Source organism: Cryptomeria japonica, chromosome 7, assembly GCF_030272615.1.
Source record: "Cryptomeria japonica chromosome 7, Sugi_1.0, whole genome shotgun sequence".
In the NCBI taxonomy this organism is placed as follows: Eukaryota; Viridiplantae; Streptophyta; class Pinopsida; order Cupressales; family Cupressaceae; genus Cryptomeria; species Cryptomeria japonica.
In genome coordinates, this window is record NC_081411.1 from 280,025,739 (window position 1) to 280,051,468 (window position 25,730).

The window sequence follows — 25,730 nt, forward strand, 5'->3', positions numbered from 1 at the left end:
GTTTTCCCTTCGGGGTTTTTCCAGGGACAATTGTCTGGAAATATCGTGTTATTGTGTTACATATTTCTTTCCACCTATTTTTATTTGTGAAGTTGTAGTTGTGTTATTTTCCAATATTTGTTGATCAAATAATCTATTAAAGATAGGAGGTTAATAATCAGTAACTGCAATAGAATTTTCACATCTTTCTCATCCTTCATGCCTTACTTGTCCATGACGAATGCTTGATGAATGATTTATTCAACATAGAGGAGAACATTTTATATAATGCATGGTAGCTACACAAACAGTTGATAGTTAGAGAATTACCAACCAGCCACACAACCAATCCAATGTAATACTAATTAACGCTAACATTCCACAATTGTGCCAATATTCCCCCTTATTACAATGATCCTAGAAACATAATACTTCAGCAGAGTTCCTTATTATCTCAAGAGAGATAGACGCATTGCATAGACTTTACATCGTAATTATAATTTATCACTCCCGGAGGAATGCTCTGAGGATTATTGAAGTTGTTTGCGGGATCCACCTGCGCTTTAGCGTGAACAAGCCTAGCGAAATTTGCAGCACCAAAATACTTTTCACCCCAAACTCTGGCCTCTTCAACAGAAGCGTGGCCAGTGCCCAGATCAAGGTCGAGAAAGTTGACGTATGCAGCCCTCGGAGAATGGGAGACATGACGTTCCATGTACTCGTAAAGATCCCTCATCCAGTTAAGGAAGTAATCATCTTCACCACTCTCAGTCCAGAACACGTTGTAGTGCATGTAGAACAATGTCCCTGCCCGCTGAGGAAACGGCGTCGCGGAGGAGGGTATCCTGCCTATCTTACCTCCCAAGGGAGCGAAAACTGTATACACAGACGGGAAGCCTCCTTTCATCCTGCTCCAGAGTCCTCTGAGTGCAGATTCTGGAAGAGGTGTCTTAGCAAAATCTGATTTGACTTTGAAGTAGAGCTTCTTGTAATAATACCTGTTAGTCAATTCGCTGACTGGGATGTTGTAATCAAAGTAGGCAATTGACTCTATCCAACTCATTTCTTTACAATCCGCCGCCGCCATTTGAAGCTCTGGGAAGCTCTGAGCAATTTTATTCAGCAGCTCGGTCTTAGGCCCAAGGTATGTTCCTTCGAACAAGGCTCTGATTACTTTTCTCTCGTTGAAGTCGACCTTTACTTGCATGAAGATGACGTCCTCCATTTCGGGAGCAACATATTGCCATCTGTTCACGGTCTCCGTGACAATATCAGTACCATGTTTAAACACTTTGAAGGCTGTTAAAATTGGAGGCACCCTAACCAACCGGATTTTCCAGGCACAAACAGCTCCCCAGCTGCCACCGCCGCCTCCTCTGAGAGCCCAAAACACATCTTTGTCCATTTTGCTTCTATCCACCATCTCCCCTGACCCATTTATCAGGCGGGCGTCCAACACATTGTCAGCTGAAAGGCCGTACTTTCTCGATAGAAAGCCCAGCCCCCCGCCGGCGAAATGACCACCGGAGCCCACCGTGTGGCAAATTCCTGCAGGAAACGCGAGCTCAGACGAACTTTCAGCAATAGCAGAATAAACTTCACCTAACGTGGCGCCTCCTTCTACCCAGGCCGTCTCTGATTTCTTGTCCACACTGACTTTGTTCAGCTTTTGAAGATCGATAAGAGCGAAAGGAGCGTCGGCAGTGTAGGAAAGCCCCTCGTAGCTGTGTCCTCCACATCGAACACGAATCCTACACAGTACGGATCCACTCTTTTTAATAGTTTCATAAAAAAACATAATAATTAAATCTTTTGCTTCTTTACAAAACATTTACCTCAGACTGTAATTTAAGAGTAGAGACACAATATTTTGCAGCTGCCCTTCGTCCTCGGGAATAAGGATAAAGGCAGGCATTCGTATTCCGGGTTCTCTATATCGAAGATTCTGCGCAGAAAAATCGAGTGTAGAAACGTAGTCGGGATACTGTATTAAGTCTGTTAAGCCACCTTAACAAGGTTAGTATGAATTCCACGTCAACAAAATATCTAATTCTTCATTTGAAGTCTACTGGGAAAGGGTTCTTCCATCTTCCATAAGATGAAACAGCATTTCAAAATCTTTAACAAAAAAATCACTCAGAATATTTTTGACAGAAAATCTGGAACTATATATTTTAAACAAGTTAAATGAAAATGAGACAGTTTTTGTTCCACACATTCGTTTCAACAATAACACATTAAACTTTTACAAGCTTCTATAAGAGACATCAAATTTCCAACGTTCATAATAATTTGGAAATTAACAGAGAGAGCGAGCGAGCGTGGATCTAAGCTCTAGAATTGCTCATCTGAAAGTCAATAATTCTTAAAAAATGAATTGGATTTATAAAACGACACGGATTATTGTAATAGATAGAGAGCAATGGCTTCTAAAACCTAGCAAGATTAGTGATACAGCGTAAATAAACAAAATTGGCAAATATGCATCTAACTGGATTCATACCGTATATAACTCCTTGGAGAACTGTGGGAGCTGAATCTTGCAATATTGATCTTCACAGGATGAAGAATTCCAATATTCAGACTACGCTTTCTTTATACGAATGAATTGGTGGGTGCGTCCCTCTTGTAAATAGCACATTCTTGAAATCCACTACTGTAGCAGCACATACAAATGAAGGACTTATTAACTTTGATCTTTCAGAATCAAATATTTTACAACAAAATATGATGTTAACCACTGTGATTTCATTTATCAATCTCAACTGCAATTTCATTTAATATTGCTCCTCATCAATTCAATACTATGAATATTAAAAGAGCAGACACCCAATCCACGCTGAACGCACGTTATAAATAAAATATAAAAAAATATACGAATGAGTGGTATGTGTCCCCGCGGTGTCTATGCACCATATGAAATACATCTTGACCCTGTTTATGAACATGGTTAAAGGCTACATACACCTTGACCCTGTTTATAAGCGTGTTTATTAATTAATAAACACGGTTGATGCTGTTTTTTATATGCTGCATAGACATCGGACACGCTTTCAAACTTTCACAGATTCCGCTATGCATTCATCATGCCTTTGGGACTAATAAATGAAGCCTGGTTCCTCTTTCGTTATTAATCCCTTTTGGACTGACAATACCTGAGTTAAGCAGTGCGCACATGACAACAATATTCAATTGGTCATCGATAGATAGTGAAATATGATTGCTATTCCAAACATTTTCTTCCATCTCAAACAATATTAAACTAATTTAAAATAGGTATTTACTCTTTGTTCACTCTTTCGAGACATGATCGTCTCCCTTTGCTTTTACTCCAACTCCTCCTATTATATTCTTTTCAAGTTTTCATGACCTTGATTTTTATTGACTGTGTCTAATGTTTATTTTCTCATCATTGATCACTTTTGAGATCAATGCTCCACACAAACTATAAATTGTAATTGAAGATCAAAAGGTTGTGCTATTTGTTGAAGTTGTCGAAAGTGATCAATGCTCCACACAAACTATAAATTGTAATTGAAGATCAAAAGGTTGTGCTGTTTGTTGAAGTTGCCAACTCAAAAGGTATCAAGTTTTTCCTCAAGAGAAAAAAGAGAAAGCTCATTGATTCAATGCATACAAAGATAGATAACATTGTCATGCAATCTATAAACCTTGTTAGAATGATATTTCTATGGTGTTGTGCTATCAATCAGACAATATAAGTTGGCATTTATAGTGGACCTTGGTGACACTTGAGAAGTTGAAATGGGGAAAGGATGACATCACAAAATCTATGGGGTGCTACGATGAAATGTTTCAAGGTTGTATGCTTGATAGTATTAGTGTAAGGCATTTTTGGATAAAATGAACCAAGTTTCCATAGTTGGACCACTCTCTTTTATATTATATTTAAAAAATAATAGATTAATACATGATAGTTAAGGTTTTGAGACACTCTACAATGGAAGAAAACAGTGGTGCATAATGGCACGAGTGTGTTCACAAAAAATCTTACCTATTATTTGAAATTTGGCAATCATACATCTGTCAAAATATCAATATAAAATTAAAAAAATATGGTATTTCCAAATTAAACAAGACATAAAATTTATGTGTTCATGCATGCAAAGAGTAAAATAGTTCCAAAGTTAAATAAAACAACTTGTAAGTAAATAGAATAGATCAAAGTTAATATCCCTAACCATTTTTTTGGTTCTTCTTTGATCTACATAACGAAACATGTTCATGAACACTTTTATTATAAATGTTCAATAATGCAATGATCACCCACTAACTACAAAATACTATGGCATTTAAATTTTTTTATTAGGCATATATTGTCACATTTGAAATTGTTTAACAGGAAGATTACTATCTATAGATGTGAAAAAATCAAAAGTACATTTTTTACTTTCTTATTTGCATTTACATTCTTATTTGCATTTACATGTTAAATTTAATATGCATATTGATTTCTATTCATCATATTTATATATTGGATATTAATTACTCTACGTGCATCTCAATTTAAAGAATAATGAAGGCTTTGGATACAGTAAGAAAGATGGTTTGGATGTTGCTAGTATTACAAGTTTAAGAAAATCAATTGAAAGAATTTAGTGTTTGCATTGTCACAAAGGACATAAAGAAGAGAATTGTTGGGATCTTCACCCTTGTTCAATTTGTGGGTTGAAAAATCATTGTGAAAATTCATGTTGGAACAGAGAGATGAATGGACAATCTCAAAAAGGTTGTATGCAGATTGATTATAGTTGGATTGATGTATCCTATTTGTAAAAGTTCATGAATTTGTTTACAAGGTTGTATAAGCCTAAATGTTTGCATGCGAACAATAGAAGTAATCAGACACAGTTTAGATGTTTGAGTCAAGTAGGTAATGACTACTTGCTATGAATGGCACATTGAAGTGTCACGAGTCTTCTCTATGATAGATAAAGGAAAGGAAGACTTAGGAAAGTGCACAAAGATGGTGGTCAAAAAGGGGGGTATAAGTGGACGCTTTTTTTCTGAAATCGGGTGAACCTGAACTTGGAGGAAAAATTTGAATGTCATCCACTCAAGATATGAAGATAATCAAAGAACAAATATTGTAGTACTCTGAATATAGTTTCCAAACTACTAAACTTTTTCAAAATTGGATAAGATTAAGGGGGTCAAATCCTTCGCACACGAAAAAAAGACCCTGATGTTTTCAGAAAAACATAACATAGTGTCTAACATGCGCATCAAAAAAGTCATATTTAGATTTAGTATTTTGAAAAACCCTTTGGCAGAAAGATAGTTAAGAGTGAGCACTTGAAGATGTGTATTTGTTTGTAATTTTTTGTTGAGTATTTTTTTTTATGATTTTTCCGATCGAGCACATCCTGAAAATTAGGTGCTTGTTCGTGCGCGAAGCATAAGTTGCACTAAAAAAATTGAAAATGCAAATTTTTTTTTAAAATTGTAAAGAATCAAGTTCACTACAATAATCTATAATTTTTTTAAAATTTGGATAATTATATCAAAAGTTATTAAAAAAATGGTGCACGTATGTTTGTGAGAACTATGGAGACACTGGTGAAAGAAATTAAATAATAATATGTTATTGTTGTTCAAATTTTAAAAAAATTATATGGTTAGAAAGCTCAGAAGATGGGTGAAAATATGGTGGAAATTTTAGAAATACCCACTTGATGATGTGTAAACCCGATGATGACAAAGTCGAGAAACCAAGTTGATAAAATAAAACATGCCAAAAAGGAGGGAAATGGAGGGAAATCAAACTTCCAAACTGTAGCTTTGTCATCCAGGCGTATTTCCAAGCCTGAACAGACAAAAGCGCATACGGGGTACCTATGGTATAAAAAGTGCGTACGAGGTACCTATGGTGTAAAAAGCGCGTACGTTCTATCTTAACTATAAAAAGCGCGTACGTGCTATTTGTACTATAAAAAGCACGTACGCACTATTTGTACTATAAAAAGTGTGTACGCGCTATTTGTACTATAAAAAGAACGTACGCGCTATTTGTACTATAAAAAGCGCGTACGCGCTATTTGTGATATAAAAAGCGCGTACGGGCTAAGTTTGTTTAAATTTTGGGAGTGCGTATAATATGCTATTGTATATATATATATATATATAATATGTGTATATACATATAATATATAATTTATATATAATATAAAAATTAAAAAATATTTTTATATATATATATATATATGTATATAATAATATATAATATATTAAATATATATACACACATATGTGTGTATGTATGTGTATTGTCTCCCTCTCTCCCCCTCTCAACAACGTACAAGGTGCCTCTCTCTCTCTCTCTCTCTCTCCAAGATATCTTCTTTTTGTTTGCATATATATAAGGTGATAAGAAGATTGACAAGGTGGTTGGTTTTTTTTTTTTTTTTAAAGAAGATAGGATATAAAGTAGAACGTTTGAAGAAAATGAACATATTGGTTTCTTTGGATCGTGTGGATGTATTGGTTGGATAATATTTATGGGTCGTATGGTGTACTAAGAGGTCATATGGTGTATTATGACCCCTTAGGTGTCGTTATGGGTCATATGGTGTCCTAAAGGGTTATATGGTATACTATGACCCCTTAGGATACCATATGATCCCTTACATGTCATTAGAGGTCATATTGTTTCCTAAGAGCTCATATGGTGTCCTATGGCCCCTTAGGACACTATATGACCCCTTAACACACCATACGACCCATAATGACACCATATGGTGTCCTAAGGGGTCATAGGATGTCATATGACTCCTCAGGACACCATACAACCCATAACAACACCATATGGTGTCCTAAAGGGTCATTTGGTGTTTTATGACCCCTTAGGACACTATTTGATGTCATTGTAAGTCCTATGGTGTGCTAAGGGATCATATAGTGTCCTATGACCCCTTAGGATACCATATGACCCCTTAGATGTTGTTAGGGGTCGTATTGTGTTCTAAGAGTCATATGGTGTCCTATGACCCATTAGGACACCATATGGTATCTTTATGTGTCTTATGTTGTCGTATGACCCCTAGGACACCTTATGACCACTTAGAACACCATGTGGTGTCATTAGGGGTCATATGGTGTCCTAAGGGGTCATATGGTCTCCTACGACCCCTTAGGACACTATTTGGGCCCTTATGACTCCATATGGTGTCATTATGGGTCATATGGTGTCCTAAGAGGTCATATAGTGTTTTATGACCCCTTAGAACACCATTTGGTGTCATTATGGGTTGTATGGTGTGCTAAGGGGTCATATGGTGTCTTATGACCCCTTAGGACTCCATATGACCTCTTACTTGTCGTTATGGGTCATATGGTGTCCTAACGGGTCATATGGTGTTCTATGACCCCTTAGGACACCATAGGATCCCTTAGGACTCCATATGGTGTCATTATGGCTTGTATGGTGTCCTAAAGGGTCATATGGTATTCTATGACCTCCTATGACACCATATGATCCCTTAGGTGTCATTAGAGGTCATATTATCTCCTAAGAGGTCATATGGTGTCCTATGACCCCTTAGGACACCATATGACCCCTCAAGACACCATACGACCCATAACGACATCATATGGTGTCCTAAGGGGTCATAGGATGCCGTATGACCCCTTAGGATACCATACAACCCATAACACCACCATATGGTGCCCAAAAGGGTCATATGGTGTTCTATGACCCCTTAGGACACTATTTGGCATCATTATAGGTCCTATGGTATTCTAAGGGATCATATAGTGTCTTATGACCCCTTATATGTTGTTAGGGGCCGTATTGTGTTTTAACGGTCATATGGTGTATAATGACCCATTGGACACCATATGATATCGTTATGTATCTTATGGTGTCATATGACCCCTAGGACACCTTATGACCACTTAGGACACCATATGACATCATTAGTTGTCATGTGGTGTCCTAAGGGGTCATATGGTCTCCTACAACCCCTTAGGACTCCACATGGTGTCGTTATCGGTCGTATGGTGTCCTAAAAGGTCATATAGTGTTTTATGACCCCTTAGGATACCATTTAGTGTCATTATGGGTTGTATGGTGTGCTAAGGGGTCATATGGTGTCTTATGACCCCTTAGGACTCCATATGGCCTCTTATGTGTTGTTATGGGTCATATGGTGTCCTAAGGAGTCATATGGTGTCCTATGATCCCTTAGGACACATGCATGGATCCGTAGGATACCATATGACCCCTAAGAATACCTTTTGTCCCTAGAGAGGGAGAGAGGGGGAGGAGAGGAAGGAAATGGGAGAGAGATACACCTAAGAGAGGAGGAGAGTGAGATAGAGACTGAGAGGGAGAGATAAGAGATAAATGAGAGAGAGAGAGAGGGGGGGGAGGTAGAGAGAGATCTAAGAGGTGGATAGAGGGATTGGGATAGAAAGAGAGACCTAAGAGGTGATGGGAGGAAAGGTGAGAGAGAGAAAGAGAGGCTGAGAGATAGAGAGAGTCTGAGTGAGAGGGAGGAAGGGGTGGAAGGATATTACAAGAGACTAGAGAGAGAGGTGCGAAGAGAGGGAGAGAGTGAGAAAGAGAGGTAATGAGAAAGGGAGAGGGGAGAGGGAGAGAATGAGAGAGAGACACATGAGAGAAGGAGAGAGTGACATAGAGAGAACGAGGATGAGAGGGAGAGACTTCAGAGATAAAGAAGGAGAGAGAGAGAGACTTAAGTGAAAAATAGAAAGGGAGGTGGGGAGGTAGGGAGAGAGTGGGAAAGAGATACACTTGACAGAGGAGGAGAGTGAGATAAAGAGATAGAGGCAGATAGGGAGAGAGACTTGAGAGAGAGAGAGAGAGAGAGAGAGAGAGAGAGAGAGAGAGAGAGAGAGAGAGAGAGAGAGAGAGAGAGAGTAGGAGAGTGAGATAAAGAGATAGAGGCAGATAGGGAGAGAGACTTGAGAGAGAGAGAGAGAGAGAGAGAGAGAGAGAGAGAGAGAGAGAGAGAGAGTTGATAGAGGAGGAGAGAGAGAGAGATAGATAGATAAAGGTTGATAGCCAAAGATGTGATAGAGAGAAGGAGAGAGACTTGAGAGAAAGAGAGTTAGAGGGAAAGAAATACTTGACAAAGGAAGAGAAAGGGAGGGGGAGAGAGAGGGAGAGAATGAGAGAGAGAGACACTTAAGAGAGGGGGAGAGAGTGAGAGATAGAGATATTTGAGAGAGGGAGAGAAAGAGAGGGATATATGAAAGAGAGAAAGAGGGTGAGGGAGATGAGAAAGAGACAGAGAGATACCCGAGAGAGGGAGATGCCTAAGAGACAAAAAGGTAGAGGTTAAGGAAGAGAGAGGGGGAATGTAGGGAAGAGATGAGAGACATAATGCTGATATGAGCATGTTGATTACTGAAATTTGACTAAGTTTGAAATTTATAAGAATACTCAAAAAACTAGAATCTGCATTATAACTCTTAGAGATCTGGAACCACTCTCAAACATCCTGACAATATATACATAAAATATAACATAAAGTATAAGAAAGATAAAAGACAGAGAAATATTATATTTTATGTATATATCCTACTGAAAAACCTAATGGAATGTAAGTGAATTGCATTTTATTGATAGACAGAACCGCGTACGTGGTTCTAGTTTTTAAACTGCGTACGTAGTTAGTATGCTTTAAACTGCGTACGCGGTTAGTATTCTTTAAACCGCGTACGTGGTTAGTATGTTTTAAACCGCACACGCGGTTTAGCTTTGGTTAGGCTCGGAAAAACAAGCCTAAATGCTTATGGGGTTCTTTAAATTTGAAATACCTCATGTGCATTTTGGTGTTTTTCATGTTTTTTTTTTCGTGCGTCCACTTTTCTGACCACCATCTTTGTGCACTTACCCACTTTGTGATCTCTCATGAATGAGAGAAATGAGTTGCATAGTGAGTTGCAAAAGTTTGGATAAAAGATTTTTTTTTTCAAAGCTTAGAGATCAAATTGTGAGTCTCAACATCAAGGGGGAGTGTTGCGAACTGATACATGAGCCTTACCTAAATGCACTATTCAGTTAGTTTAGAGTTTAATTTTATATATTTTTTATAAATATTAATAGTATTTGTTATTATAGTTTATCTTCTAGTTTCAATAAGTTGGGAGAATGATGCATGATATGCATACTCCATTTTTTGTATGCTTGCTCTATTTTTTAGAAGTTATACTTATGAACTAAGGCTACAAGCTCTATAAAAATTGCCTATTGTAATGATTGATGTAGTCTAGAATGAATGAGAAAGATCTCTAATAGAAGCACAATGTAATAGAATTCTTCTAAATGAATAAAGATTTGTGTGTAAGAAATTTATTTGTGTTTTGTTGGTGCAATGTGCATGTTTTTGTTTGTGCCTCTTTTTTTCAGATTCTATAGATCAGAAACTATCATGATGAGGTATTATGTGATAGTATGCCTATAGATTTTTGTCATATGTTGTTAGCGAGGCCATGTCAATTTGATCATCAGTTAGTACATGATGGGTATGCAAATATGTATTCTTTGACAAAAGATGGAGTTTGACACGTGTTGAAGCCATTGAAGGAAATAGAGGAAAAGGTATGTAGTAATGCAAGAACATGTTTAATTGATGGAAGAAATTTTTTAGATGACATGAAGTAGGAGCATATGTGTATTACTTTAATTCCTAAGTTGATAAAGAGGAAATAGAAGATATACCTATGGAAGTTACATATTCTTTGGATGAGGTCCATGATATTTTATCTGATAATGTACCAAATGGATTACAATTGGTGATGAATATTAGTCATCAAATGGACATAATTCCTAGAGCCAGTTTGCCAAATAAGGTAGCCCATAGAACGACTCTAGGAAAAACTGAAGAGTTCAGCATACAAGTGCAAGAGTTGTTGCGAAAAAGGTTGATTTGAGAGAGTTTGAGTCCATGCACAATACCTACAACACTAGAAACAAAGAAAAATGGAGAGTAAAAGATGTGTACGAATTCTTGAGCTATTAATAAGATCACTATCAAGTATAGATTTTCCTTGGCAAGGATAGATGACATTATGGATTATTTGAGTCTAGCTGAGTAATTCACAAAGATATATCTGAAGAGTGGATTTGACCAAATCTGCATTAGAGAATGAGATGAATGGAAAACAACATTCAAAACAAAGGAGGGCTTCTATGAGTTATTACTTATATCGTTTGGGCTAAACAATGTACCGAACACACACGCGAGGTATTAAAGTAGTTTTTGGGTAAGTTTGTTATTGTTTACTTGGATGATATTTTGATTTTTAGTATAACTTTAGAGGAGCATATAATGCATATTTGGAGGGTCTTTGAGAAATTAATAGAAGAAAAGTTATTCATTAACCTGAAGAAGTGTAATTTTGTGAAGGAGTTAGTGATGAATAATGATGAACAACTAATACCCTAACTGGTACTAAACGGGGGGGGGTGAGTCAGTATAGACAAAAACTTTCTTAATACTTTATCATATTAGAACACTACTAACCGATTGTCTTCACCATTGAACTTAACCATGGGTATATCGATTAAACACAGAAATGCTTCAGATATCTAAACCGGTTAACCAAATGTACTTTAGCGGACCTTAGATCTTGATATCTACTTTACCAATATAGTCATGCATGAGTTGTATCAATAATACCATAATAACTTAGCACTACATGCATATTCAACTTAATCAACAACTGCTGAATCATCACATGAAAATTCACAACCCATAACACACAAATTTTTCATGTGGAAACCCAAATGGGAAAAACTATGGTGGGGATGAATACCCACAAGCTTGTTTTGAACTTTTTTGAAGTCCGCTCTGTTAGGAGCCTAGTCTGGTTAAAGACTTTACAATAAGGTTCTGTTACAAACCGATCCTGTTAGGGATCACCCGGTTAAGGGATGGCTATAAACCCTGTTAAAGGTTACCTTGCTAGAAGATTTAAAGAACTTAATAAACTTGAGTCACCTGGTTAGAGGATTTTCAACAAGCCTGTTAAAGCTACCCGGTCAAGCGATTTTACTTCTATTGAAATGGTTAGAAGTCATAGGTAAAGCTGTGATCTGATAAGAACACTACTTGCTAAGGTAGATCCTTTTCAACTCCTCTCCTCTGCAATCACACTCTACAAGTTCCATACTCTGGTTTGGCAAGTATCTCAACATGTAGACAGAAAACACATCATTCACCAACACTTACAATAACAAACATCAATGACCTTATAGATACCAATCAGGTCGGTAGCATAAACCCTAAACCCGAAACAATTTAGGTTTACAATTACAAGCGGTCCAATCCTAACCATTAGATCCATTACATAGAATGAAGCAATCTAAAATAGATCTCAATTCATTCTGCATCGTTCGATCTTCACTGCATCTGGAAATCAGTAACCCATCACGCGCACTTCATACACTGCTCAGAACATCATGCATTCCCGAGGTAGACATTCAATGCATTCGATCTTCACATGCAAGATGCTCAAAGAAATCATTCACATGCACATAACTGACATGGTACCACGATCTCATCCTTATCTCTTAACTAACTCATCACAAAATTTCTTCGGTTGCACCGCATAAGCCAAACTAGAAACCCTAGAGCTGAACAGAGACTACCAACTGGTAGTCACACTTAGTGAACCCCGACACTAGTCCACTCCATCCTGGTTGACCATAACCACTTCCAATCTTCATACCAGTTCACGTCGGTTCACCTATTGACATCAATGACAACATACATTATCAACGCTTCATCATATGCCAACAATCTCCCCCTTTGGCATTGATGGCAATACTAGGTGTATCATTGCTTAGTATCTGCACCATGCTCAATAACATATACTAGTTGTCATACACTGGTTCAAAGATAAAAACCACCATCATCTAAACTGGTTAGTGTGTACTCTGCCATATGTTTTCATCATCAGATATCTTCTCCCCCATACATCAGATATCTTCTCCAGATATCTTCTCTCCCTTTGACAACAATGCCAAAGTGGAGGCACAAGCTTTCAAGCTCCACTATGCTGCCCCCCTGTGGAGTAGCATCCTTCAACACACCAATCCTATAAGATTTGTCACTGTAGTACCTAATTGATGTGGAGCACACATTTTTAATTTATTTCATGAAGGGGCAGAACCCCTAATTCACCTCTCAAATAGGTAAATGTAGTCTTCGGTAAGGGCTTAGTGAATATGTCTGCTAACTGCTCCTTACTAGAAACATGTTCTAATACAACCTCTTTATTCTGAATCTTTTCTCTCAAGAAATGATACTTGAGCTCAATGTGCTTTGTCCTAGCATGCAATACCAAATTTTTGGAAATATTGATTGCACTAGTATTATCACAGAAAATACTCACTGGTTTAGATATAGGCACTTTGAAGCCAATCAGTACATGCTTCATCCAGATTGCCTGAGTACAGTTCATAAATGCTGCCACATACTTCGCTTCAGCTATAGACTGGTAAATAAAACTCTTCTTTTTGCTCATCCATGAGACTAGTCTTCCTCCAAGGGAGAATGCTCCACCAGTTGTGCTTTTCTGGTCGTCCACATTACCTGTCCAATCTACATCGATAAACACTTTGAGACCAAAGTCGCCATTATATGGACTCCACAATCCATAGTCAACTATCCCTTTCAGATATCTAAGAATCCTCTTTACCGCTACCAAGTGGGATTCTCTTGGCCTCTTCTAAAAAATGGGCTACTATGCCCACTGCATGAGCAATATCCAGTCTGCTGTACACCACATAGTGCATCTTATTGATCATTGACCGGTACTCCTTCTCATTTACCAACACTGAGTCAACCTCCTTTGTCAGTTTGTAGCCGGTCACCATCAGTGTTCCAACCGCTTTTCTCTCCTCGATGCCAAAGGCCTTCAATACCTCTTTGATATACTTGGACTGGGTAATGAAGATACCCTCCTTCATCTGTTGAATCTGTAGACCAATAAAGAACTTTATCTCTCCAATCAGAGACATCTCAAACTCTTTCTTCATTTCTTCTGCGAATGCATGGCTCAATTCATCATCTCCTCCGAAGATTATGTCATCTACAAATACTTCATAGATCAGAATCTGATCACCTTCAGATTTCAGGTAGATGTTGTTGTCCTCACTTGTTCTCTGAAATCCCATCTTCACAAGATGAGAGTGTAACCATTCATACCATGCCCTTGGTGCTTGTTTCAATCCATACAGGGCCTTGTGTAATCTACACACCATGTTACTATCTTCTGACAAAGCAAACCCATCTGGTTGCTCAATATACACTTCCTCTTCAAGGATTCCATTCAAGAATGCTGACTTTACATCCATCTGGTATACTTTGAATCCCTTGAATGCTGCAAATGCAAGTAGCTTTCAAACACCTTCCAGTCTAGCCACTGGGGCAAAGGTTTCTCAATAGTCTTCTCCCTCTTCCTAAGCATATCCCTTGCATACACGTCTTGCCTTGTTCTTTACTACTGTGCCTTCTTCATTCAGCTTATTTCTGAAGACCCATTTGATACTAAGGACCATGTTGCATTCTTTTCTATCTGGTCCAACTACTCTTCCATTGCCTTTATCTAGTCTTCATCGGTAAGTGCCTCTCTAGTGGTCTTAGGCTCAAATTCTAAAATCATGCAATATTTTTCTTTCACCTTTCTCCTTGTGAATATCCCTACATCTTTATCTCCTATGATCTGCTTCAGATCATGATGTAGTTTAACATACCTAGGAATAACCCTGGCTAGTTCTGCTTGCTTTTCCTCTTCTTCTTCCACTTCATCTTCTTCTTCACCTACTACAGCTTCTACCAGTATAGGAACACTCTAGTGTTTACAACTTGTTTCCTTCTTAACCGGTTCCCAGAAGGCTACACTCGGTTCATCTTCTACTTGCTTGCTACAGGTTTCCTCAGGCTCCCCAGGAGATTCATCAACCCTAACATTGATACTCTCAACAATTTTCTGAGTCCTGTTGCTGTAGCATTTGAGAGCTTTGCTTTTAGTGGAATATCCCAGAAATATTCCTTCATCACATTTAGCATCAAACTTACTCAGATGCTTACCTCTCCTGATATAGCACTTATTGCCAAACACTTTGAAATAACTCACATTAGGAGTTCTCCCATTCCAGTACTCATAGGGGGTTTTGTCTTTACCTTTCTTGATGAGTACCTAGTTCATGGTATAGACTAAAGTGCTTGCCGCTTCTCTCCAAAAAGTGCGAGCAACCTTTCTTTGGATCAACATAGTTCTGGCCGCTTCAAGTACAGTTGTGTTATTTCTTTCTGCTATGTCATTCTGCTATGGTGTCCTTGGGGTAGACAACCGCCCCTTGATGCCATTATCTTCACAGTACTTGTTGAATTCATTAGAAGTGAATTCACCTCCTTGATCAATTCTTAGACATTTTATTCTTCTGCCACTCTCCTTTTCCACCAATGCTCTAAAGGCTTTGAACTTTCCAAATGCCTCAGACTTGTCTTTCAAGAATGTGGCCCACATCATTCTTGAGCAGTCATCGGTAAGAATCATGAAATACCGATCTCCCTGAATGCTTCTAGTTTTTATTGGACCACAAATATCGGTGTGCATAAGATCAAGTAAGTTCTCTACTGAAAAAGAGTTACCTTTGAATGTTGAGGAAGACATCTTCCCAAGTTGACATTCTCTGCATAAAGCATTCTCCGGTTTGTTCAACAAAGGCAATCTTCTTATTGTCTTAATCTTACTTGCCTTTAAAATATTATCAAAATTCATATGATAAAGTCTCCTATGCCATATCCAACTGTCATCAAATTTTTCCATCAGGCATTGACTAATCTTGCCATTCAGTTGAAACAGGTTTCCTCTGGTCTACTTACCGGTGGCAATAAGTTCACCACTCTTTCCAATTATTCGACAGACTCCACCTTTGAACTCTAGAATGAGTCCTTTGTCGTTCAATTGAGCATCACTCAAAAGGTTATATTTAAGGCCTTCCACCCAGTAGACATCATCCACACTGCTCTTTCCATTTACTGAGATGGATCCTTTTCCTTTCACCATGCAAGGTGCATCATTTCCAAACCGGACAACACCTCCATCATATTCTTCTAGAGACAGAAACTTTCTCCAATCATCAGTCATGTGGTGAGAACACCCGCTATCAATGATCCACTCATTAGAGTTGTCAATGCGAGAGACAAGGGCTTTCTGATCAGACACCTCTTCCTTTACAGCTACAAACACTATGTCCCCATTCTCTTCATCCTCAGATTCTTCATCGGTAACACCTTCATCCACTGCAACAAGACAATTTCTCCTACCTCCTCCTTTATACTTTCTAAACCTTTCCAGTTTATCCCTATTGTCATTGTTAGGACAGTTAACAACTATATGTCCTATCTTATATGTTAAAAGATTTTAGAGGAAGCTTACCTCTATATTTTCCGGTGCCTTTTGGAAGTCTATTGGCAAGAAGAGATTCAAACTCCATCAAAATCTCCTCATCATTCAAGTCTCTGCTTGGCCTAGATTCATAACTGGTGCTGACTTCTTTTCCTTTCCTGGTTGTTGTGGAGGAAACATATGCTCTAAAGGTTGACTCTGTCTTTTGAACACTAGCATCATAGATATTCAATTCACATGCAGTCAAATTTGCAATGATAGAGTCTAGAGATACCTTTGTCTTGTTGATAGACCTTAACTCTTGAATAGAAGCAACCCTGATTGCATAGACCGGTAACAATGATCTTAGAACTTTAATGACAATGGTGGCATCATCAATTGTTCCACCGGTGCTCTTGATATCTTTAACCATAGTCTTGATCCTTATGCCATAGTGATGAATGGTCTCACCTTCAACCATCCTCATGTTTTCAAATTTTCCTCTAAGGCTTTCTTCCTTAGCCTACTTGACATGCTCATCATCGCCATAAATGGTTTCCAGTGTGTCCCATACATCCTTAGGAGTATCCTTATCTTGAACATCAATTAACTCAATATCGGATAGGCTGCTAATAAGGGCTTCCATGACTTGCCCATTTTATTGAATCTCTCTTTTCTGATCATCGGTTAGAGTGCTAGTGGGGATTACATAGGCATTCTCAACATAGCTCGAGTGTTGAACACCCAAACTCTTGATATAAATCTTCATTCTGTCCTTCCATATTTTGAAGTTATCCCTATTGAACTTAGGACCTTCCCTCTTCATCATTAAAGCAAGATCTTTTGCCTCAAGTGGTTAAGCTTATATCATCGAGGACCTGGAGTTGCTCTGCTACCAATTGATGAATAATAATGAACAACTAATACCCTAATTGCTATTGAGAGGGGGGGGTGAATCAATACAGACAAAAAATTTCTCAATACTTTATCATATTAGAACATTGCTGACCGACTGTCTTCACCACTGAACATAACCATGGGTATATAAGTTAAATACAGAAATGCTTTAGACATTTAAACTGGTTAACCAAATGTACTTTAGTAGATCTCAGATCTTGATATCTACTTTACCAGTATATTCATGCATAAGTTGTTTCAATAATACCACAATCACTTAGCACTTCATGCATATTCAATAATCAATAACTACTCAATCATCACATGAAAACTCACAACACACAGATTTTTCACGTGGAAACCCAAATGGGAAAAACCATGGTGGGGATGAATACCCACAAGCTTGTTTTGAAATATTTTGAAGTCTGCTCTGTTAGGAGCCTAGTCCGGTTAAAGACTTTTCAATAAGGTTATGTTAGGAACCAATCCTATTAGGGATCACCCAGTTAAGGGATGGCTATAAACCCTGTTAAAGGCTGAAACCCTGTGAAAGGTTACCTCACTAGAGGATTTAAAGAACTCAATGAACTTGAGTCACCTGGTTAGAGGGTTTGCAACAATCCTGTTAAAGCTACCCGGTCAAGGGATTTTCCTTCTATTGAAATGGTTAGAAGTCAACAAGTAAAGCTCTAATCTGATAACAACACTACTTGCTAAGGCAGATCCTTTTCAGCTTCTCTCCTCTGTAATCACACTCTGTAGGTTCCACACTCTGGTTTGGCAAGTATCTCAACATGCAGACACCAAACACATCATTTGCCAACACTTACAATAATAAACATCAACGACCTTATAGACAACAATCAGGGTAGTAGCATAAACCCTAAACCCCAAACAATTTAGGTTTACATTTACAAGCAGTCCAATCTTGACTATTAGATCCATTACATAGAATGAAGCGATCTAAAATAGATCTCAAGTCATTCTGCATCATTCAATCTTCACCACATCTAGAAATCAGTAACCCATCATGCGCACTTCATACACTGCTCAGAACATCACACATTCCTGAGGTAGACATTCAATGCATTCGATCTTCACGCGCAAGATCCTCAAAGAAATCGTTCACATGCACATAAGTGACATGGCACCACGGTCTCATACTTATCTCTTTACTAACTCATCACAGAATAACATCGGTTGCACCGCATAAGCCAAACCGGAAACCCTAGAGCTGAACAGAGACTACCAACCGGTAGTCACACTTAGTGAACCCCAACACCAGTCCACTCCATCCTGATTGACCATAACCGCTTCCAATCTTCATACTAGTTCATGCCGGTTCACCTATTGATATCAATGACATTATATATTGTCACCGCTTCATCATATGCCAACAGTTAGTGTACCTAGGATTTGTTGTCTCAGTAGATGATCTTAAAATGGACCTAGGGTAGATAAAGGCTATCTTGGAATGGCCTACCCCAAGGAGTTCTATTGACATGAGATATTTAAATGGTTTGGCTAGTTCTTATAGAACTATTATAACCAAAATAATGAGAAGGGATAGTAAAGAGTTTAGGTGGACTGTAGGAGCACAAGTAATATCCATGCCTTTCCTCATTGTGGCTTTAATCTTGAGTTTCCCCTTATCTTTATATAAATCATCCTTGATCTTGGTTAGGTCCCACTCTATATTGCATAATAGTTGTATTTATTATTATTTAATTTGATTAAAACTAATTTTCATATATTACATAGCTTATAATTTAATTTTTTACTATCACTCTACAATTTATGGGTATTATGTTGATTTTCCCATAGATGTAAGAATTTTTTGTCAACCTTCGAAGGATTCGTGACTCAAAAAGTGTATATATTGAAGGCCATATTTTGAGTTGATCAAATTAATTTATATTAAAATAAATTTAATTAAATTTTGTTGGATCTTAGTAGAATAAAATAGAATTATTGTATTTCATATAATGGAATTGATCATTTCAAATAGGTGATCCTTGATTTATGGATAAAGGGATTATTTCAAGAAAGGAATGAGGATGTAGATTAGTGCAATGGAATGGCAAAATTCTACATTAGGAAACACCTTTTCCATCCTCTGTAGAGATATAAGGATGGATTTAGATACTCTCCACTCAAAGATAAAGAAGTATTAGAGAAACTAGCAAGGTTTAAATTAGAATCACTACCTTGCCTAGAAACATCCCTACTAGGAAGAAATGTGGGGTTCGAAGAGTCCAAGTTCCAAATATGGATCTAGTGCATACAGGAGGATTTTTTATATGATATCATTCACAACAATAAAATAAGACTTTTTTGTATGAGAATAATTGCTCGAGATATTTTGTAAAATATTTTCAAAGAGATGAGTAAATAAAAGGGGATGAAATTGTTTTACCAGTGTAATTTGGAAGAAGAAAATGATATGATTTAAATAGTAAATTAAATTGATATTTCAATATTATATATTATCTTACCACATTATCTTGTGCACATGGATACAATTACCTTGACATGCACTCTCCCAATTAATGTTATATTGAATTAATTTTGGATTAATTAACCATGTTCTTATCTAATCTTCCATAATGGGATTATAAAATATTTTGTCATGCCTATCACATGGTGTATTCACATTAGCTAACAATGTTTCAAGATTTACATCAAGGACACTACAAATATTCTCCACTATAGTGATTACATGTTATCCATGTATTGGTGTGTTTATTACATTAGTGTCACTATGATCACCCCCTAAACTCTTAATTACATGTTATCCATGTATTGGTGTGTTTATTACATTAGTGTCACTATGATCACCCCCTAAACTCTTAATTACATGTTATGCCACATACACAATCTTTATTATCAGTTGGACCTACTTCCATCATTTTTTCAGTCATACTACAACATTGAGAATATATTTTTATCTAGACATTAAATAATCTTTTATTTATATTCCTAGCCATTATGGGCCATTTCATGGCTTTGTTATTAATGTTCAACATAACTTATTCCAATATGATATACCCAAAATCTTACCATGATTATTATTTGATGTGATTTATCTTCTTTGTACATGATTCTTTCTTTATTGGAATTATTACTTGTATTCCTATCTTAGACTTATGCTTCATGTATTATATTTTATCTTACTACAAAATTCTTATGTCCAATGGATACAAACAATTGTACTAACTTTAACATGTTAAGTTTCACATGCCTACAAAGACTCATCAATAGTGCATGCCACACCACAACCTTATATACTCCATCATCTAAGATGTTTACAACAAAAAGCTGAAGCACTACCGATTTTGTATAAGAAATTTTTCTATAAATACTATTTCTTCTTACATTCTTATTTGCATTTACATGTTAAATTTAATATGCATATTGATTTCTATTTATCATATTTGTATTTTGGACATTAGTTATTCTACATGCATGTCAATTTAAGGAATAAAATGTATTAAAGATATGTATGATAGACGATATGTAGTTAGTTCAAGCATCCTCATAAAACATCACCACTTACGATTCTTGATATTAATACTCGGACAATAAGTTTTTGTATTTCTAGAGTGCGTCATAGAATATTTCATGACATATTATCTCTTTATTTTATAAAAGGTACCCTCTAAAGGAGTAATAAAAATGATAACATTTAAGCTTCATCAATGTATATAGACTCTTATAGTAAAACTTTATGTCGTAACATTTACTTTACGTACATATTTGTAAATGCTACATATTTTATCATTCATAATCATTTTAGAATTTAAATTTACATCAAATTGAAGGCTAAACATAGTGGTGAAATTTAATAATGACTAATATGAGGTGTTAAGAAACCGTACATTTATATGTCCATGCATATAAAATAGTTCTAAATATAATAATAACTTAAATTTAATTAAAAAAACAGTCGAGACTAATTTCTCCGTATTTAAGAATCAAAGACCCCTTAGAAACATTCCTGAGCTTTTGATAATTGAAATTACGATAGAGTACCGACGGAACAGAAGTCTTGTAGGATAATAAAAAATTGAACATCTCTCAATCAAACTGGAAGATCCAAGGAAAGCTAGTGGTCTTTTGCAAAGTGAAAGATCCCAGGAAATTTAAAAGTATGAGAATTAAAAACGGAAGATTGAAGGGATATAAAAGCACTTCATTGTGTACCTTGGTTTCTCGAATGGTACTGCTTTCGATCTGCAGAATCTGAGAACCTTCAACGAAGCCCTGCCAAGAAACACGATTGTTAGTATAAAAATTGCACTTTCCGTTGTTTCCAAAAATGATTAGAAAACTCTCAAAAATCACTTCAAACATTATAATATCAATCTTCCAGACCATTCTAAATAGCTCACAAATGTCAATTTTCACAGCGTATGTAAGAAACCAAGGAGTGAAGATTCTTACAATATTGAAGCCTTGAGTAGATAATGCACTATGAGAGCCAAATGTCTGTTATATCAAAACCTTGGCCATGATTCCCACAACAACCTCCTCCGTCTTACTCCAAACTTACAAATCGCAACCATATATAGTTGACGCAGTAGGAATAGTGATATCCATTATCAATGTGAAAAGGAACAGAACATACAAGACCGCGTATCGCGATTCCGTGTAGTATTCTGCAATTTTTAGGAAAGTTTTGGAGACGCAGGATTATAATATGAATGGAATTACGCATATGCGGCTGTGGGAGTAAGACTTTTCAAAGCAAATGACTTCTGCAAGTACTCATTCAAAGCTATTTACAGAATTTCATATATTATTATTTTGTCGTAAGGCGAAAATATTAAATGCTTGTTTATGGAAAGTAAATGCATTAATTTGGAAGAATCAACGGATTTTGTGGAGAATTCTTTCTCCAAACCAGTTTTCCAGCTGCGGGCCATTCTGTATTAATAAAAGTCGAGATAATCGACGAACAACGTATGATTTTTTTTCTTTAAACAAAAATATTTTATCAGGTTTCCAGACGTTCCACAATATATTTGTTTTAATTATTAATTTTTAATTTTTAATATTGCAAAATATTTGAATTTGGTATTATGAAGATGATTATAATATATTTGTTTAGTTTGATGACAGAAAAAAAACATGATAATATAAAAAATAATTATGTATTTAGTATTGACATAATGTGATGTTTAAGTTATGGTGAGATGTTGCTTGGATTACTAGTGGGGACCTTTGTGTGATGGAAAGATCTATGGAGGAAGGAGTGGAAGATGTCATAGGAGAGTATGAGTTTGGCATAGGTTGATCTCTACTTGAGGGATCAAAATGAGAAAGTAACTTGGCACCCCTTCGAGCTAGCAACTCAATATAGTAATTAGGATTAGAATTGAGGACTTGTCCTAATCCTAGCATTGCCTTAGTATTTTGTTCAAGGACTTTCATTTCTTCCATTGCTAATTCTTCCCCATCACTTTCTTCATAAAGGGGACTAGATGAAATTGCATGTTTGTCTTGTGAAATTGGTATTTTTTAAGAGTTTTCCAAAGGAGATGATTGTGAAGGTCCTTGATTTGCTTCCATGTTTTGATTAATAAAAGTGAAATAGGCATGTACCATTACAAATCCATAGAGCGACACCGAGAGTGGATGAGTGATTTTCTTCCAAGTTTCTCTTATGTTGTGATCTTGTTGTTTTTATATAAAGGACGTGATATCTTAGATAAGATTGGATATCTTGATTTTGATCAAAACTTTACTTGTTGCTTCAAGTCTAAAATTGAAGAAAGTTAAGCTAGATCTCCAAAATGATAAAGTTAAAAGATAAAAGTGAAATACACCAACTCAACAATAGATGAAAACTCAAATGCCAATATATTTACCAAAGATAGCTTTTCAACTTGGAATAGACTTGTGAGAACAAGCAAAACAAAAAATGTTCAAATGATAAATCAAAAGATAGGAGATCCAACTTGAACTTTAATTAATTTGAACAATGATATGTCAAGTTGCTTAAATTTTGATTTTGTTTTGCAAAACTTATGAAGATATAAAAAATTTCATTGTGGTTTTCAAGTGCAATTGTTTTGAAAGTTTTGTGTTTGAATGTTTAGATTGCTTTCGTAGTTTATTAACAACAAGATAGAAAATGACTCTTTAGAAAGCATAAAAAAGATAAAAGACCTATTCATTCTAAGTTTTACTACTTGATTTGATGCAACATGCAAGAGCATACAAGAAGAAGACACTCTTCCTGTGGCTCAATTTACATTTTTTGTCTCCTTTCGCCGTTACATGGGGAAGGAAATTTAAACACTCAAGCATATTAAATAAACCAACAGGCCTACTCAATTGGGAGTATCAATTCTTGTATACACAAGAAATGGTGGCCAAAATTTTTGAGAATAGGTTTAACCAACTCAAATAGGGGTATTCTCTATATACCACAAGGGTACATTGAGGCCTCAATCCATAGATGAAAGAGAACAATTCTACCCAATCGGGAGGAGAGGTTCACCCACTCTCTACCTTCAATTCACCAAGGTATAATTTTCTCTGAGTCTTATCCAAGATTGACAAGATTCTAATTCCAAAAGGTGTGTCTTTTGGTTCACTCCCCACTATTTATACTTCACTAGAAATTAAGGTCATCCCATAGCATGATTAGTTCTCTAGGAAAGCCTCCTTAAAATAAAAATGAAAAATCCTTTCTTTCTATGCACCGAAGTTCACCAATTTAGGACAGAAGAGGAGAGCATATGGAAGTAGACCTTGGGGATTAAAAGACAAAGGGGTTTATTTTCTGACCAAATCCAAATGTGTATGATCAATTTTAAGCCCATGTTCAATATGTGGAAGACATGCCAAGAAATGCATTTTAGAAAATAAGCCATAATGATTATTTTGTATGATCTCTAAATATTAAATTCTAATCCATATCTAGAGTACAATGTGAGGGAGAAGATGTATCTTTAAAATATATCATTTTCATTAAAAAAAATGGATATGTAACTTAGTATATGAACCAATATAATGGTATTAGGAGATACCATGATTCATAGTAATCGAATCATATATTTCCACATTGCTATTATAGATAGGGAATAATGTGATATATATTTATAAATTTTGCTTTCAAGATGCAAATGAATGATTTCAATTGTCATCAACACCTTCACTATGAATCATGTTATTTTCAATTAGTTCTTGTATCTTATATTTTGAACCTATGCAAAATATAGCATGTGGTCCTTTTAACTTTCTTAATAATTATAATAGTATAGGATATAACTGAATCACATTTGAATTTTAAAACAAAATATGAACCTTGAAATATTATAAAAGAGTGACAAACATAAATAGATATGAATATTCACACTTCGTCAACTAATCATCGTACTAAATATATGCATTAAATGAATTCTATAACAAAATTAGTAATTGGTGACCTATTCTTTTATGCTTTCTTCTTAGAAATTTTTCTAGTGAGACACAATTTTTTGCCACACTCGTATATTAATATCAAAAGATATTGCATTATCGACATAGAGCCCCTGTTTTGGGCATATCACCATGAGTGACCTGCAACCAAAAAGACCACCCCAGGACCACCACTATATACATGACAGCCCAGAAACCATTATAAAGACCTCCAACCCTTTCCATAGCAAATATGAGCAGGGATTACATAACAAAATGCCCGGTTCCTCCATAAAATACATAGTATATACTCGCCTTAGTAACGTAGCCAAAGAACTAGAATGACAGACAGAAAACAAGATAGTCCTCTACTATGGTAGGTTCTCACCCAGCCTCATCGTCTGATACAGCAACCGCCATCTCCTCTCCTTCCTCCACCAAGGTATTAGCCCACTAGATATCACCAAACGCCACCCTAACCATGCATTCTTTTAGGAAGTTGATACCAGCCCTTTCCTGATTGCGTTGCAGCACCGCATTCATGTCAATACCCCAGAGGACAAACACGTATAGAGGGTCGTCATTGTCCTCGCCAAGCTTAGGTTTTCTTTCCCCATTCGAGATAAGACCAGGACAACGGATAGCTTGGACGATGAAGCTCTTCAAGTCTCTACACCATCTGCTTCAAATGAGCTTCCTTGCTAGAGTATCCACCATATTCTCAGACTCCCTTGCATCAAAGAGCAGGGCTACAAACATTGAGGCCACGTTTGTGTTCACTCTATAATGTTTGTCGCCTCCTAAATGTGCATCTACTAGTACCAGTCGGATGGTATGAAGCACCACACCAGCCCGCGACTTAAATATCTTCATTATTCTCTTTTCTGAAATTTCTTTGAAAAAGCCATTTGTCTTTTCTTTGAATGTACGCAAATGGAGGTGTCCATATTCTACACCCCTTTTTACACTACGGCTATAGCTACCTTCCAGCAACATAAAAAACTATTCAAACGTGTGAGCAATCCATCCAACTTGCCACCCCTGGTCATAAATGTTAT

At 36.5% G+C, this 25,730-nt stretch overlaps 1 protein-coding gene across 1 annotated transcript in view; it reads right to left on the reverse strand.

The window, feature by feature from the left end:
- Nucleotides 1-433: 433 nt before the first annotated feature.
- The window catches only part of LOC131027087 (reticuline oxidase-like), a 44,586-nt gene continuing 19,289 nt past the window's right edge, over nucleotides 434-25,730 (reverse strand). The window contains exons 5-7 of the mRNA XM_057957060.2: nucleotides 21,469-21,528; nucleotides 1,815-1,963; nucleotides 434-1,730 (exon numbers count right to left, since the gene is read on the reverse strand). Coding sequence (XP_057813043.2) covers nucleotides 434-1,730; nucleotides 1,815-1,963; nucleotides 21,469-21,528 — 1,506 coding nt within the window. The remainder of the gene's footprint in view (nucleotides 1,731-1,814; nucleotides 1,964-21,468; nucleotides 21,529-25,730) is intronic.